We start from the raw sequence: 15589 nt of genomic DNA on the forward strand, positions 1-15589 counted from the left end.
CGATTGTTGACTGAGGTTAACTAGTTTTGTTGAGTTGTTTCAGATCTAAGACTCTGGCAAGTGCTGCTGCGTCATTTCGCTGATACTGTGTGTCCGTTGTGTGGGTATGTTCAGTACTTGAGTGTACATGTTTATCGCGTGCGAATACACGTGTGTAGCTATGTTGTGCAAAGCAAAAACGATAACAATGTCAACACTGTCCGGTTATTCATTTATTTTCGTTAAATATGAAGACTAAATAATGAAATGAATAACTTTTCAAGCCAAACGTGTATTAATTCTAATGAACAATGCCCCATTATGCGGTATTCATTTTTGAAAGTTTATAATAAGCGATGCTCCAGAGGGAGGGGAAAGGGAGGGGGGGCGCAAGGTGGACGTTTCGCCTAGGGCGCAAAATATCCTTGCACCGGCCCTGGGCCAGATCCTCAGCTGGTGTAAACTGATAGCACACTATTGACTTCAATGGAGCTTCATTGATTGACACCACCTAAGGATCAGGCTCTGCAGTCTTTGTCCACTAGGGAAAGAAATCATGACCAGTCCCCAGCCACCAGACAGGACCAGAATCAAGCAGTGTTGCATTGTATTATATAGCACATGCTCAAATGAGTGTGCGTGGTAGGGCCCAGCCCACACTGAGATGGTAAACTCTTTGGGGCAGGGACAGTGTTGATCTTCCACAGTGTGTGAACAGTGCCAAACAACAATTGCCACCGTGCGACTGTATAAACAGATTTCACTAGCAGGGTCCCAGCATATTTTTGATGAGTGTGGTCAGATCTTGGGCTTGAGCACTATGCTATGAAAACTACATTATGGATTAAGAAGGGAATTGATTATAGCCTGGTTTGATTAGCATGATTCTCAGGGGAAAACTGAGTCTCATATTTATGAGTCTGTGCCCAAATCAGTCTGTGCCCAGTTGACTAGGGAAACCAGGCTAGACTCCTGCTAGTGACAGCCATGTTTAACCAGCATCATAGCAGGCCAAGTTCTCATTCCATATCCATTCACCCCCAGATTTGTGGGGAAGCCAGATGGGAAATGGAGTTTGGAATCTGAGCCCACATCCGGATCCAAATTTTACAGCTCTGCTCTATCTCTGTATTGGGTCAATCCAAACCCCCAGAACCAAGCGCTCCCAACAATCTGTAATCTGGATCCAGAGATGGACTTTGTGGTTTAGACTCACTAATATTTATTATTGGTAGGGAGGTGCCTGGAAAAGATCCGCGCTCTATGGATAAGTCTGAATAATGGGCTAACTTCAGCCTGGGTGTAAGCAAGCACAATTCCACTGCAGACAATGGAGTTTCATTCATTTGCCCCATGGCTGAATTTGGTCCATTATGCAGAACGCAAGTTAGAAATCAGAGAGAGCTGGTATGAGGCTTTTATACCATCCAGACCCCATAGATATCAGGGCCCTCTCCCCCTTGCATTGGGTCAGGGATATTTTTCATTGTACCTATAGTATCCCAACTGAGGATAATTAAACTAACTGTGAACGTCTCTAGATCCTTTGACAGCTTCTTCCACTGCCAGGTGAGAAAAGACAAGGGTGTTGTGTGTAGGTGAATGGAAATAAGAAGGAAGCAAGTCTTGTGAATCAATGGATCCAAACTGAACCACTCGGCACATCTATACTACAAAACTAAGTTGACTTTGTTACGTTGATATACGGCCCCCGCAGTAATTAAATTGGTTTTGCATGTCCACACTAGCTCCTTCTGTCGGCGGTGCACGACCCACATGCCCCGGATGTCAGTGTGGAGCATGGCGGGGCACTGACAGCCAAAGCCCCACCGCCCAGGGCTGACAGCTGGAGCCCCGCCGGGCTGATACCCTGGAGCTGGAGCCCCACTGCCCAGCTCCGACTGTCAGCCCCAGATGGCGGGGCTCTGGCTGTCAAGTGCCAGGGACTGACAGCCAGAACAGTCAACACAGCGTCTACACTGACACTGCATCGACCTAACTACACCAACCTAAAACAGAAGTTGGTCCAATAAAAGATATTACCTTATCTCTCTAATATCCTGGGACTCCACTCAACAAAGACAGGCTTGAGCCAAATGCTGCTCTTGGGTCAGGGGTGTAAATCCAGACTATCTCCACTGACTTCAGTGCTGCTGGAATTTGGCCCTTGCTTGTTTTTAGGTCACGGATGACTGTTTCCTTATTTACCCTTGAGAATGTCAGGTCGCTGCTTAGAGCTGCGTATGTATGGGCCAAGTGGAAGAGAGGCAAATGCCATAAATAAAAGAATTTATGCCAAAGACCATGCACTTGGTGCAGTTTTCAAAGAGGTTAGTTAGACCAGCTGTTCGTGCAGCTGTTTCAGCAACTGGCAAAATTAGACACGACCAATCACAATCCTACTGGTGGCTGGCTTCATTGTGATCATTTTATTTTCCCCTTAGTGTCCAAGACACTGAATAAACAGAGAACCAGAGCAAAGCAATCCAACGCATCCAGCAAGTACATACAAACCTGGGAGTTCTTGATCAGCGGTGTCACATAAAGCAGATGAGACAGTAAAACCAAACGCTGCAGTGATATATAATTGTTGACGGAAGCATCCCTCTCCATCTGTTTATATTTCACACATACAAATATATACAAAACTTTTGGGTCTGGTTCTCCTCTCTTCAGCAAGGGCATCAAACAGGAGTTATGTTGGTATACAATTGGTGTAAATATGAGAAGAACCAGCCCCATCAATTATATAATTTGTATAACTCGTGTCTATCTGTCTATCTCTATGTGCCAGATTTGGCCATCCTTATTCATGTTGAGTATGTCAGCTGAAGTGTAAAGCACCTTAGTGAGGACCGAGGACTTGGCCCTGTTGGCGCAGGGGTAAATGACTACACATGATGCAAGACGACAACAAATCAAGCCCTCCTATTTTTTCAAATGAATTTTTGCATGACTTCACTGCAGTTGATCGATGTGAAATTGTCAGTCCTGAAGACTAAGCCCCGGGCCGTACTAGCACTAGTTTACCATCCCCACTGTCCAGGGCTCATTCAATCCTTGGCTCCTCCACAGAGACTTCCAACAAGGGAGCCAGTGTCCATTGTGATGAGGAGACCCATCCATTAGGAATTGGTCTGAGACCAATAACTCATTCCACGTAGTCTTCCCAAGAACCTTCAGGTGGTAACGACTTCTGGACGCTCTCATGCTGAACTTGATCTGGAGTTGAAAGGCTCCACACCCAATTACAACCCCATAAGCCATCTGGCCCCCTTTAATATCTTTATATAATAAATGGAATGAAAGCAATCTCTGTACAGAACTCTCCTTTTTATGGCTTTGGGACATGCAGAGAGAGGTTATTGATGCTTGGAATGTTACCACACGCCTTCCAAGTTTAGAGTGGTCGTTGCTCGGCAGTTTTATGTTCTACTCCTGGAGAAACGGGAAAGATGAGAAGAAGCCACTCAATCTATCCTCAGACACTCAGCTTACTGGCATCTTGAGCCCTGGAATCATCACACATTAGACATCCATCTTTGGGCCTTACAATGGACAAACTGTGCGTTCGCCAGTCTAGTAGAGTTCAAAAAGCAAACAGGAGTTGGGACACGGTTTTCAACAGGCCATTAACACTATCTGTTGCAAAGACAGGGTAAGACACTGTGGCAGAAGGCTACCAGAGTCGAGCCAAGTCCCTGTCTGAGTCTGCTCCCAGGCTTTCAGGCTTTCTGGGAAGAAAAATATTCATCAAATGCCCATTGGCAATGTTTGCAAACTGAAAAACAAGATGATCCACTACCAATGATTTGCTCTTCAGCAGCTAAACAGAGATTACACAAAGTAGCTAAGACTATCTCTGATGACAGGAGTCTGCTCACAGCCAATGTCTCATAATGACAGTGGGTCATAACACCCACAACACTGGGGTCACCAGTTGAGGAGAATCACAGTAGTTCACTACAGAATCTGCCTTGAAAGCACAAGATACAGCCTCTTGCAGGGTTTTCTGCTACAAATGGTCCCAACCTCACGGCTGTAAGGCAAACCCTGGGTAGCAATGTAACTTACTAAGGCATGCAGTGCTGCTCTGGGCTTCAGTAACGTGCTCCTGGATGAAATCTGCTCTTTAGCTTGGTAATGTAATGGCTTCAGTGGATTTCTAAGCACACAGGAGCTTGGTGTACGGCCAAGCCTCCTCTTCCAAGTGCTTCCATCTCCACAGTAATGCTTCTAGCCCAGCAAGGTCTCTGTGGTGAACTCCAATGGATGATTCCAAGCCATCCCCTCTGCTGGTCTTCACTTTGGATGTTTACAATTAGATGGACGAGGCACTAGAAAACGGACAGTAGGGAGCAATCTTGCACTGGTAGCAGGGTGGATCTTTTGTATCTTTTAGGAAGGAATTATTTAGTCAGGGTGTGGTCAGAAGTTTTTGGAGGGCCCTTCATCTTCCCAGGTGAAAAGTCCTGCCATCCAAGACCTGCCATCCTTACTCACGCTGAGTGGCACCTTACTTCACGAGTAGTCCCATAGAAATCAATGGTGACTGCTTGTGGAAGGAAAATACTAAGCATAAGCAGGCTAGCTAAAATCTGGTCCTAATACAGTCTTCATATCTTCACACTCAGTGGGCAGATTCTGATCTTGGTTACTATTCGATTTCTATTCTGTTCTATCTAGATGCATATCCCTCCCTGATCTCTGTAGTGTCTGAGCGCCTTCCAGTCGTGCATTAAGTGATGTGACCGACATGTGTCACGTGTGACTCGTTCTCTCTCTCTCTCTCAACCTCTCCCCATTGGGAGAATTGTGAGTGCAGTGCAGTGTTTTGTTTGGGGGTGTTATGGGAGCATTTTCTGCGATGTCCATGCTGCTCTGTGTTCATGTCAGAGAAGGCAAGTGGAAGAAGTGCATCTTGCACTGGGAGCAGAAGGTGGTGAGGTTTGCGATCATGCTTAGATCCTGGGGGAGTTCATCTCACAGTCCCGGACCAACGCCTGAGAAAGTTCTGTCTCCTGAATAGATGAGCTTTAAATTCTATCGAGCCAGAGTGAAGTTTTCAACCATGGTCTTCATCTTGGAACTTTAGGCTCTTTTAGATATCCTGGGTTGTGACGGGGTGTACCAGACCCACACTGGTTCAGCAGGGGTTCACCATACTCTGTGTGCCAAGGAGGCCATGCCCCCGCATGTCTGCTGGGCATGCTCCAGCTGGAATCTAGATATTAAAGGGAGCAACTCAGCTCAGTCAGGGCTCACTAACTAAGAGAACAGAGGTGCACTGCATGCTCCTGCAGAGGGACCTCCAACACTCCAGTTCACGGTGGCCAGCCAGCCAGCGATGACCAGTGACGCTTAGGCATCCAACGCTGCAGAGGGAGGAGAGGCCGTGGGACTCCCAAGACAACTAACTGTGGAGAAACGGGTAGGAAATAGCCCGGGGACTTAACTTAACAGGGAAACAGTCAAAGAACCAGGGCTTGGCTCAGCATGTTTCAGGAGGCTCCCCGCTGAGCAGGTGGTGGGCAACCCCACCACCACCAGGGCCCTGAGTTGGGACCCAGTGGAGTAGGGAGGGCCCGGATCCCCCTACCCTTACTGCCACCCACCCCAAGCAACAGCCCACCTCTCCAACCACTCCTGCCACCAGGCCACACTGCCCTGCTGGTCCAGGGTAGCCCTATTGACTCTGACCACTAGGCCACGTAGCCTGATGAAGCCTGATGAAGAGGGCAGCCATATTGACTCTGGCCATTAGGCCACACATCTCTGTGAGAAGGTGCAGCCTTATGGACTCTGACCATTGGGTCACAGAGCTCTGATGAGGAGGGCTGCCATATTGACCCTGGCCACTAGGCCATGCAGCCCTGCAAGGGAGGGCACCCTATTGACCCCGACCATTAGACTGTACGGCTCAGAAGCCAAGGGCGGACATCCAGACTCAACTGCAGGCTGTACCAGCCGCATAACATGGGCCCAGGCCATTGAGTGAGCACCTTGAAGACAAGGACTAAGACCTTGAACTTGATTCAACACAGTATTGTAAACCCAGAGAGACTCAACTGAAGTCAATGGGATTACTCTGTATTGACACCAGTGTAAGAGATCAGAATCCAGCCCTAGGTGTCGGTTGGCCAGAGAACTCCTGTCTCTCATCAAGTCTGATCGTTCTCATGTAATGGGGAAGGATCCAAATCTCCTCTCACTTATGCAGGTTTTACTCCATTGTGACTCCATTGACTACAATGGAAGATCTTCCAGATTACACCAGGGTAAGAGCAGAATCCTATCCAAAGGGACAGGCTCTGATACACTACCTGACGCCACTGAATAGTCCTACGGAAGCCAATGGGACTCCTCATTGAGTGAGGTACTATTCAACATGAGGATGGCTGCCAGAATCAGCTCATGGGGAATAACATTGCCATGCCAGCCGTGCCCAGTGGGAGCACCCCTTACGGAGCTGAGCTGAAATAGCTGGTCAGATTATTGTGATGCTATTGTAGAGACATAAAGATTAAAACACAAAGATTTGGCACTCCCTGACCACGTCCTCCCCCTTCAAACCCATGCCCACCTGACAGATAAAGCATTGCGACTCCCTTTGATTCAAAAATAGCTTACGGAGCAGCTGCACTGTACACACTGATTTGGCTGCCGAGAAGGGAAGAGTTCGCTCGTGGTAAACATCTCCCCTGGTTGGTAGGTTGTCCCGTTGTACTGGCAAGACTTCACAGGCGCCCGGAGACCAGACGGCGTGTGCGGCTCTACAGGGAGAGAGGAGGAACAGCAACAGCTCCGCTGAGTCTCGTCGCTTCCCAGGCCCGGCATGCAGGACCTGAAACCCTGACACTAAACAGATCCTCTCCGCTGACGCTGCTCTGAATAATGGGAAGCTGGGACCATCTTCCAGGGGAGATGTAAACACGGAACACTTTTATCAGCCCCCCGCCCAGCCCCGGATCCAGCCTGGCCTGGGCCATCTCTGGCTGGAAGGAAGCCCATAAAGACAGTTTGCTCTGGCTCTCTGTCAGATTATTGCTAATCTTAAAATTAGAGTTAGATTGCCAAAGACGCCATAGTAAAAGGGAAGGACTTGTGGATAAGGAAGCCACACTTCTTCCCTTTCTCCCCTTGGCTTCAGAGGGTGGTGAGAGGCTACTTCCCTGCCCCAACAGCACGTTCTTCCCCACAATGCAGGGAAGGGGGCAGGGAGTGAGGAGAGCCTGGATTCTGCTCCCTACCCCGACCAATGCACCAGATGTGGCCCACCTGCCCCGGGTAGCCTGCACAAGGGTGTAAGGGAGGATTCTGAACACCTCATATCCATCCCTATGTGAGCACGTTGTCTAAGCCACAATGCAGTGCTATACGTTTGGAGCGGGGGGGGGGGGGGTGACAAAAACCACTAGGGTTTGATGGATTTAGTTCAGATTTCCATGTTTTCCTGTCCTGTCATGCAGCGGCCCGGACGGCGCGTCTGTTTCCAGTAGTGAGGTGGAATAATAATAGTTTGTACATCTACAGCAACGTTCCTCTGAGGCCACGAAAGCTCGTTACACACAGTAATCCTAGCGCCCCCGTGAGATGGTCTCCACTTTGCAGAGGGATACACTGGAACAGAGAGACTAAGGGTGTGTCTTCGCCGCAGAGTTAATGCGGGAGACCGGCACCTGGGTCTGTGCACCCAGTTCAGCCTCGCCTGGGTGGGCATGTCCCCACGGCCTCCTCGCAAAATATCATGTGATCCAGGAGCTATTTCCAGCCCTGCCACGCTGTGAGGCACTGAGCCGGTCTGAGGGCCACCCTGTGCTGCTGTGAAATGGGGACAACCATTTTTGCCCTCTTTCACCAAGTGTTTTGACATCGCTGGGGGCAAAGGGGGTTCTGTGAGCCAGCTCCTCAGCTGGTGAAATTGGCACAGCTCCCTTAATGTCCGTGCTGACACCAGTCGGTGATCTGGCTCTATTGGGCATTGTCTCCTCTGGGTTTGTACAGATCCCGGCACACGGGGGCCCCGTTCCCAATTGGGCTTTTGGACCCTCTCCTAGTATAAATATTTAGAGCTAAGAACAATGTTATAAGTGCAGAGCGTTGTTATGATTACTGTTTCCCTCACGCCCTGACTGTCCAGAAGCAGAAGCCTCGACAGAAACTGAGCTCCCAGAGAAACAGAAATGTGGAACAAAGAAATCTGCTCCAGAAATCCACTTACCTGCACAGCGAGGGCAGCACTGCTGTGGGTCAGTGACAGGCTTTACACAATGCAGGGCTGGGCACTGGATTTGGTAACAGCTCACATTCACATTCTGTTTGCAGGGAGAGAGAACAGGGCTGCTCAGGGACAAAAATCCTTCCCCCACAGGCCTTTATGAAGATGCTGCCTTATTTGGCCTTTTGGACTGAGCCAGAAGTGGAAGGCACTAGGCTGAGTTACCCCAGCTTAGGGTCTGGGCAGTTGTATTTAAATTGTTGGGTACCACCGCGAGCTGCTAACCAGCGTATGATCCTTGACAAGTACAATGATTATGAGGCTGTCTGACCGGTTACTAGAGGGGCCAGCTGGCCTGTAAACATTCTGCCCCGTGCCCCGATCCTGTCAGAGCTCCCTGTTCATCCAAACAGTGCAAAGCCTCAGCATTGCTTGACTCTTCACTAAGTTGATCTGATCCAATAGGCTCCATGGTTTTGTACCTGGGGCACTGCTGTGGGACTCAGGAGACCTGAGATCTACTCCTCGCTCTCCCTGTGACCTTAGGCAAGGCACTTCCCATCTCTGTGCCACTGCTTCCCCTCCCACCCTTTGCCAGAAGCTGGGAATGGGCAACAGGGGATAATTAACTTGATGATTTTTTGTTCATTCCCTCTGAAGCACCTGGCATTGGCCACTGTCGGAAGACAGGACACCGGGCTAGATGAACTTTTGGTCTGACCCATCATGGCCGTTCTTATGCCTATTTGGACTGTCAGGTTTATGGGACTCTCTCTTATTATGTGTTTGTGCAGGGCCTAGCACAATGCAGCCTCAGTCTTCTTTGGGGAATGTCATCCTTTGCTCCTGGCCCTGGCCCCAGGGACCCGTGTGTTTGTCACTCCAGACAGGCTCTCCCTGTGTCTAGGAGGACTGAACATAGCAGAAGATGCAGAAGCTCCAGCTCCAGCAAGTCTCCTCAGCAGGATGGGCTACTGCAAGGCCATCACCCCCTGTTCTCCAGTCCCTCCATTAGCTCCCAGTCCACTTCCATTGCTAGTCCAGGGCCCTGTCCCTGAACATCAAAGCCCTCAATGGGTCAGGACCCCACCACAACTCCACCCATAATCCACCAGCATGGCTTCCCGGGAGAATGCAGTTTACGAAGCTGTGAGAGCCAGTGATAAAGCTTCGCCATCCGGGGGATTCAGTTGTGAAATGAGTTTCCAGAAAGGATGAGGCTAATCCAGCAGCTGGTTACCCTTAAGCCAACTGCAGTTTGCCATCATAACTGGGCTGATTAAAGGCCGCCAAAGCAAGGTTAACGCCCAGCAGCCCACTATAAACAAGTCTGGTAACCAGTGACACCTGTTCTCATATTGTAGATCAGCACGACAGATTAGACTGTGACGATATACCTCCAAACAGGTGCATCGGATGCAGTACGTCAGCCCCTGGGGTTCCAAGTAGGGATGCCAGCTCTCTCCTGGACCGTACTTCTTGCCATTAAAATCACAGAACATATCCGGACCTGAAAATCAAATAGGCCGACGTTATGCACGAGAAGGGAGCGCTCTTAGAAACACATTATCCTTCCCCAGTCGATCAGCAAGGTTGAGCCAATACTTTCTAGTGTCCGTGTTAAGATGCAAACCCAAGCTTTTCGATTCAGAGTGTGTATCCTGGCAGTCCGGGCACTGACCCGTGGGACACCAACATTCAAGTCCCTGCTCTGCCTGCTTCAGAACAGAGTTTTCCATCCCAAATTGCTCTAAATCAGGCACACCAGGGACTTAGGTCTCCCACATCCCAGGTCAGGGCCTTAACCCCTCAACCATGCGACATCAGTCTTTTTTACCAGAAACTGTTGAAACCGATATATCTCTGGACGTATGCCGTGATGTAGCCATGTTGGTCCCAGGATATTAGCGAGACAAGGTGGGGGAGGTCATATCTTTTACCTCACCAACAGAAGTTGGTCCAATAGAAGATATTATCTCACCCACCTTGTCACTCTAACATCTCTGGACGTTTAGGTTTCAATGAAACAAGATCTTGTGGTGAAATTCCATTTCATTGGCAATGTTCCGACCAGCTCTGTTTGTCACGCTCTCTCATCCTAGATGCCCCATGCTGTGTTGCCAGCAGCACTGCCAGGATAAGGTGTCAGGCAGAGAGATCTGAGACGGCTTTAGTGTTACAGTCTGGGAAACACGTGGCCAGAACAGAGTCAACTTCAGAGGGTCACAGCTTGCAGGACATGCAAGGGTTAATCCAGACAGTGAGTGAGACGCAGTGTTCCCAACTCTCATGATTTTGTCATGAGACTCAGGATAATTATTGTTTTCCTTAAAGCCCCAGCTCCTGGAGTCAAGTGATAAGTGATGATTTCAGCCTTCATTCTTAAAGAAAAAGTAAGTTTCTAGCCCTCACAGCTGTGGAGAAAGCTTCAAAATGTGACCCCAGTGCACCCTGAAGTGTCAAAAAGCAGAAGGCAAATAAAAAGAACCCAAATCAATTATTTTCACATAATCTCATGATTTCAAAGCCAATGTCATGATATTTGATGAGCCTGACTCATGATTTTTGAACATTTGGGGTTGGCAATCCTGTGAGAGAAAGAAAGGGACGGAGGGCAGATGAAGAAGCAAGACAGGAACGGACGAGCCAGCTGAAAAAAAAATTGAGGGTTTTTTTTGCAAGAAATGTAGACAAAAATGAAAATGGTTTTGTTTTCATTGAAATTTTTCCTCCAAAAAATTCAGGTTTTCCTTGAAGGAAAAAAAAATCAAAAACTGAACATTTTTCAGGTTTTTTTGGTTCTGAACATTTTGGGGGTTGGGGGGATTTTTTTTATTCTTTATTTTTGTGGTTTCCTTTTTAGGGTTTTTTGGTCAAAAATCGGAAAATGTCGAGGACACGATGTTTTTCAGAACGTTTTTCACTTTTTAAAAAAAGCCACTTTTTGAAAGAAAAACTTCAGCTGCCCCAGCCTCCACTAAGAACGGGTGCTGTGCCGCTACGAAGCGCTGGACAAGCAGTTAAGGTCTCCAAACACCCGCTCTGAGGTAGGTGGATATAATCGCTGACACACTGGGAACAAAAGAGTCCTGACTTGTAGCCCCCTGCTCTAAACTCAAGAGAATTCTCCCAGCCCCTTTTCAGTAGCAGTCGCAAACCACTGGGACCGTCTCAGTGCGGTGTACAGTGCAGACCTTTGTCTGATCCTTTCCACCATACGTGCCCCCAGCAGAGACAGGCTTTACCAGGGATCAGACTGGCTCTTCAGTCAGGAGAGATTTGTTCCATCCCCCCAAGCATTCCTAAACAGAGCCAGCCAGTCTCTGCCACTGTGGACGTCTGTGGGAGCGTGAGCTGCTGAGATTGGGAAACTGCTCTCTCGCTCCATCCCATAACACGCTGTGAAGTCGCTGTAGATTTAAATGTAGTGAGCCAGACCCATCCCTGGCATCACTCTAATGACTTCACTGGAGTTGGACCAAATTCATCCCTGACGTCACTGAGTGCAGGTGAATCTGGCCCAGCACTTGTCTCCGTGTAAAGAGAATTCCGTGTTGTGGGATGGTAAAAGGAGCCTTGCAGCTCGTGGGACCGTTACTCAGCATAGCCTTCTAGCTCGTGACTGTTTCACATCAGTAGGGCTATCTGAAACCATTTTTAGCTGAAGGTTGTTACGTTTCAGCTGTGTCTTGTCTCTTTCGATGGGCTCTGCCTGGGAGGTCATACAGTAGCGAGCACAATGGGGCCCTGATCTTAGCGAGGGCATCTAGCCGCTGCTGTGACGCAAATAATAATCATCGTAGTAATGCACAAGGCTAAACGGTGTTAGCGCTCCAGGATACCACAAGCGGCAATGGTTCATTTACTGTCCCCTGACATTTTCAGGGAAGCATTTTCCCTCATCAGTGTCTTTTTAGAAAGGGGCTATATTCCGACCCCCTTGTGCGTGTGGATTTCCTTGGGACTAGTAAGGTTTAATGTCAGCAACAAACGGGCGTCACTTTCGAGTAGCTGCAGTGACTCAAACTGGGCTCCTGCAAATTGAGACACTCACAAGTAAAGGCCCCTTTTGAACAAGTGGGCCTGAGTCTCTGTGTTCCTCGGTTTCCATGGGCCTGGTTTTCAGAGGCGCGGAGCCCAGACCGCTGCCACAGACCTCAAGCAAAGTCACGACTCCCCCAGTACGAGGGGAAATCAGGGAAAGCTGGCCTAAGAGATAGTGAGTCAGTGGCAGAGCTGGGACCCCAGGACAGGCTGCCCAAGGGCCACGCTGTCGTTGCCTTTTTCACATGCTAAGGACTCTACTGAGGCTTTTCCTGCTAGCCATGCTGCAAGGGGCTCCGGGGAGAGGGGGGACCACAGCAGCAGCTGCTCCCAGAGTCCCGGTGCGCTTTGGAGGGCCAGCAAGCGTTTCCTCCTTCCCAGCCCTGACCCCCGAGCCTGGGTGGAAGGGGCATAGCCATGGTCCGACATCCCCCATGTCCGTTGGCTGCGCAGCCCCACTCGCAGTGCTGATCCCTGCTGCTTGGGCGCAAGGCGCTGGGCCTCTTCCCTGCAGGCGCACAGGAAGGGGGAGGTGGCGTCCTTTCTGCTCAGGAGCATCCCGAATCTGGGTTTAACCCCTTAACAGCTGCCGTAGGGAACCAGCCAATGGATAAGGGAAAAGAGCTGCACTCACCACCTGGCACAGTCAGACCTTGGACTGAGGCGCCCTCTGGATTCACTCCAGACTTCTAGGCCCAGCACTGCAGCCTCCCTCGTGCAGGGGGAGCACACTGGAGGGGGCTCCCCATATTGCACCTCAGCCTCGCTCCAGCGTTGGCTAGCGGGATGACCATTGAACAGCGCAGCACACTGAGACCCACTCCCACAGCGCTCCTGAGCTCTGCCAGCTTGGGAAGGGAGGAGGCCAAGGCCAAGGGATCAGACACTCGACTGAGCTCAGTGCTGCCACTAAGTCACAGGCCGGGAGCCTCGTCCCCTCATCTTTACGGTGCCACCAAGGACGCTTTGTCAGCAGCTACATTTGGGACAGGATAACCTGAAGGATACGTGCAATGGGCCTGATTCACTGACTTGTGATGGCACCTCCTTGCACCACATGGCTCCCCGCACCCTTTCCACTATTACCCTCGGTTCCCACTGCGGAGGGGCCTTTCTAACTCCATAGGACTTCTTCAGCGGGACGCCGAGTCCTGAATAAGCACATCCACAGACTTCTTTCCCTGTTTGATGTTCTGCCACCAGGGCCCTCTGCCATGACCGAGGCTGATGGGGTGTTTTCCTGGATGGATCCACCCAGCCCGGAACTGTCTGGCCTCTAGGAAAGCAGCACTGAAGATTCCATTTTGATAGATCCCAGCGACTTGAATGGGATTCTCTTTCTTGTACCCTGAGCCGCTGCCCTGTTTGAGCCCAGCGGACAACAGACATGAACAGTTGCTCGCAGAAGAATTCAGCAGGGCTGATAAGACTGTGCGGGCCAATTGCAAGCAAGGCTGGCCATGATCCTGGAGAAGAACTTGGCTACAGAACAAGCTGAGTTCGGACACACATGTAAGATGGAGACTAACCTCAGGAGGAGAAGACAGCTAAACAGGCTAAGAGACAGTGCCAGCAAAGAGTGACCTTTGGTCCATCTTGGCCCAATCCTGCAAGGTGCTTAGCTGACTTCAACTGAGGCTGAGGAGGCTCGGCCCTTTGCAGGAATCACTCTGCATCGAGCCCTACGGGACAAAGCTGGATTATAAAAGACATATGTGGAAGTGATGAGTGAAACTGAATGAGATAAAGCAAAGGATGGAAAGGACATGGAAGGGAAAACAGAAAGGACCTAAACTAGGAGTAAGTCCACTGAAGTCAAGGGAGCTAGATTGATATAAATGGGATCAGAATCAGGCCCAAAATGTACACAGGTAAAATTACTGTATTCCAAAAGAGTTGGGTGTGCTACAGTCATAGAACCATAGACATGTAGGGCTGCAAGGGACCTCGAGAGGTCATCTAATCCATCCCTCTACAGTGAGTCAGGACCCAGTATACCCAGACCATCCCTGGCAGCTGTTTGTCCAACCTGTTCTTAAAAACCTCCAGTGAAGGGGATTCCACAACCTTCCAGGGAAGCCTGGTCCAGAACTTAATTATCCTCATAGTTAGAAAGTTTTTCCTAATATCTAACCTAAATCTCCCTGGCTGCAGATTAAGCCCATTACGTCTTGTCTTCCCTTCCGTGCACATGGAGAACAATCCATCACCATCCTTTTTAGAACAGCCCTTAACAGATTTGAAGACTGTTATGAAGTCCCCCTCTCAGTCTTCTTTTCTCAATACTAAATATGCCCAGTTTTTTCAACCTTTCTTCATAGATCAGGTTTTCTAAACCTTTTATTATTTGTTGCTCTCCTCTGGACTCTCTCCAGTTTATCCACGTCTTTCCTAAAGCCTGGCACCTAAAACGGGACACAGTATTCCAGCTGAGGCCTCAACAATGCCAAGTAGAGTGGGACAATTACTTCCTGTATCTTATATATGTAACCCTTCTGCCAGGTGGAGCCGGCAGCAACCAGGGTCGGGTTCAATACCTAGGGGTTCCTTTTCAACATTACAACACAGAACCGGCTCAAGCCCCACGCCGTAACCTGGGAAAATTACACACCATTCCAGGGCGCCTCTGAGAGGCAATACTTCCCCACTCGCAAGCACAGAGACTGAGTGTAGAAAAGAAACTTTTAATGAAAGGAGGGAAGTCACCCTACGTTAATTAGGGGAAATGCCACAAGCAGGATTCATAAACATAGAACTGTGAGCAGGACACCCACCTCAGAGTGCGTGGGGCAGAGCCTTACGCCTCATGTTCTTGAGTTCTACAACCAAAAGTTCCTTTTCAGTGCCCCTCTCTGCTCCATCACCATACCCCACTCACAGTGGTTGTCCGTGGTCAATGAGGATTCAGGGTTCAGAGGTGCATTTGTGTGAGTTCACCTCTCGCCTGGGAAGAAGGCACCTTGCTCACTCCACTATCTTAGCACTTGCTCTGGCTGGCTGCCCTGTCAGCTGAAGTTCCTCTCCACTAGCTGCCCCACCAGCCACTTGTTCCACTCCCACCGGCCGCTTGTTAACCACTACGGTTAGCTGCTCCTGCCTGCTGCTCATGCCGGCTGATTGTCAGTTACCTTCTGCTACTACCTGCCTCTCTGCTGCGACCTCTGCAGGTCAGTCTCTTAGTGGTTGTCAGCTCCTAGTAATTTTCAGCTTTTAGCCAGCTGGGCAAAAATGCTGTCCCACCGCAAGTGATTTCAGCTCTCATTTGAGCACTTAAAATAACAAAGGCTCCTAATGGAGCCTATTTAGCTCTATCTTTGAACAGTGAGGAATAAGAAACTGGTTAAACCA

General features: G+C 49.5%; 1 protein-coding gene across 1 annotated transcript in view; it reads right to left on the minus strand.

Annotated features, from left to right (window-relative positions):
- The window catches only part of CHRDL2 (chordin like 2), a 40464-nt gene extending 25115 nt beyond the window's left edge, over positions 1-15349 (minus strand). Inside the window, exons 1-4 of the mRNA XM_077808013.1 lie at positions 15280-15349; positions 9595-9707; positions 8201-8294; positions 6610-6752 (exon numbers count right to left, since the gene is read on the minus strand). Of these exons, the coding sequence (XP_077664139.1) occupies positions 6610-6752; positions 8201-8294; positions 9595-9707; positions 15280-15349 (420 nt within the window). The remainder of the gene's footprint in view (positions 1-6609; positions 6753-8200; positions 8295-9594; positions 9708-15279) is intronic.
- Between the last annotated feature and the right edge of the window lie 240 nt (positions 15350-15589).

This window comes from Eretmochelys imbricata, chromosome 1, assembly GCF_965152235.1.
Source record: "Eretmochelys imbricata isolate rEreImb1 chromosome 1, rEreImb1.hap1, whole genome shotgun sequence".
NCBI lineage: Eukaryota > Metazoa > Chordata > Testudines > Cheloniidae > Eretmochelys > Eretmochelys imbricata.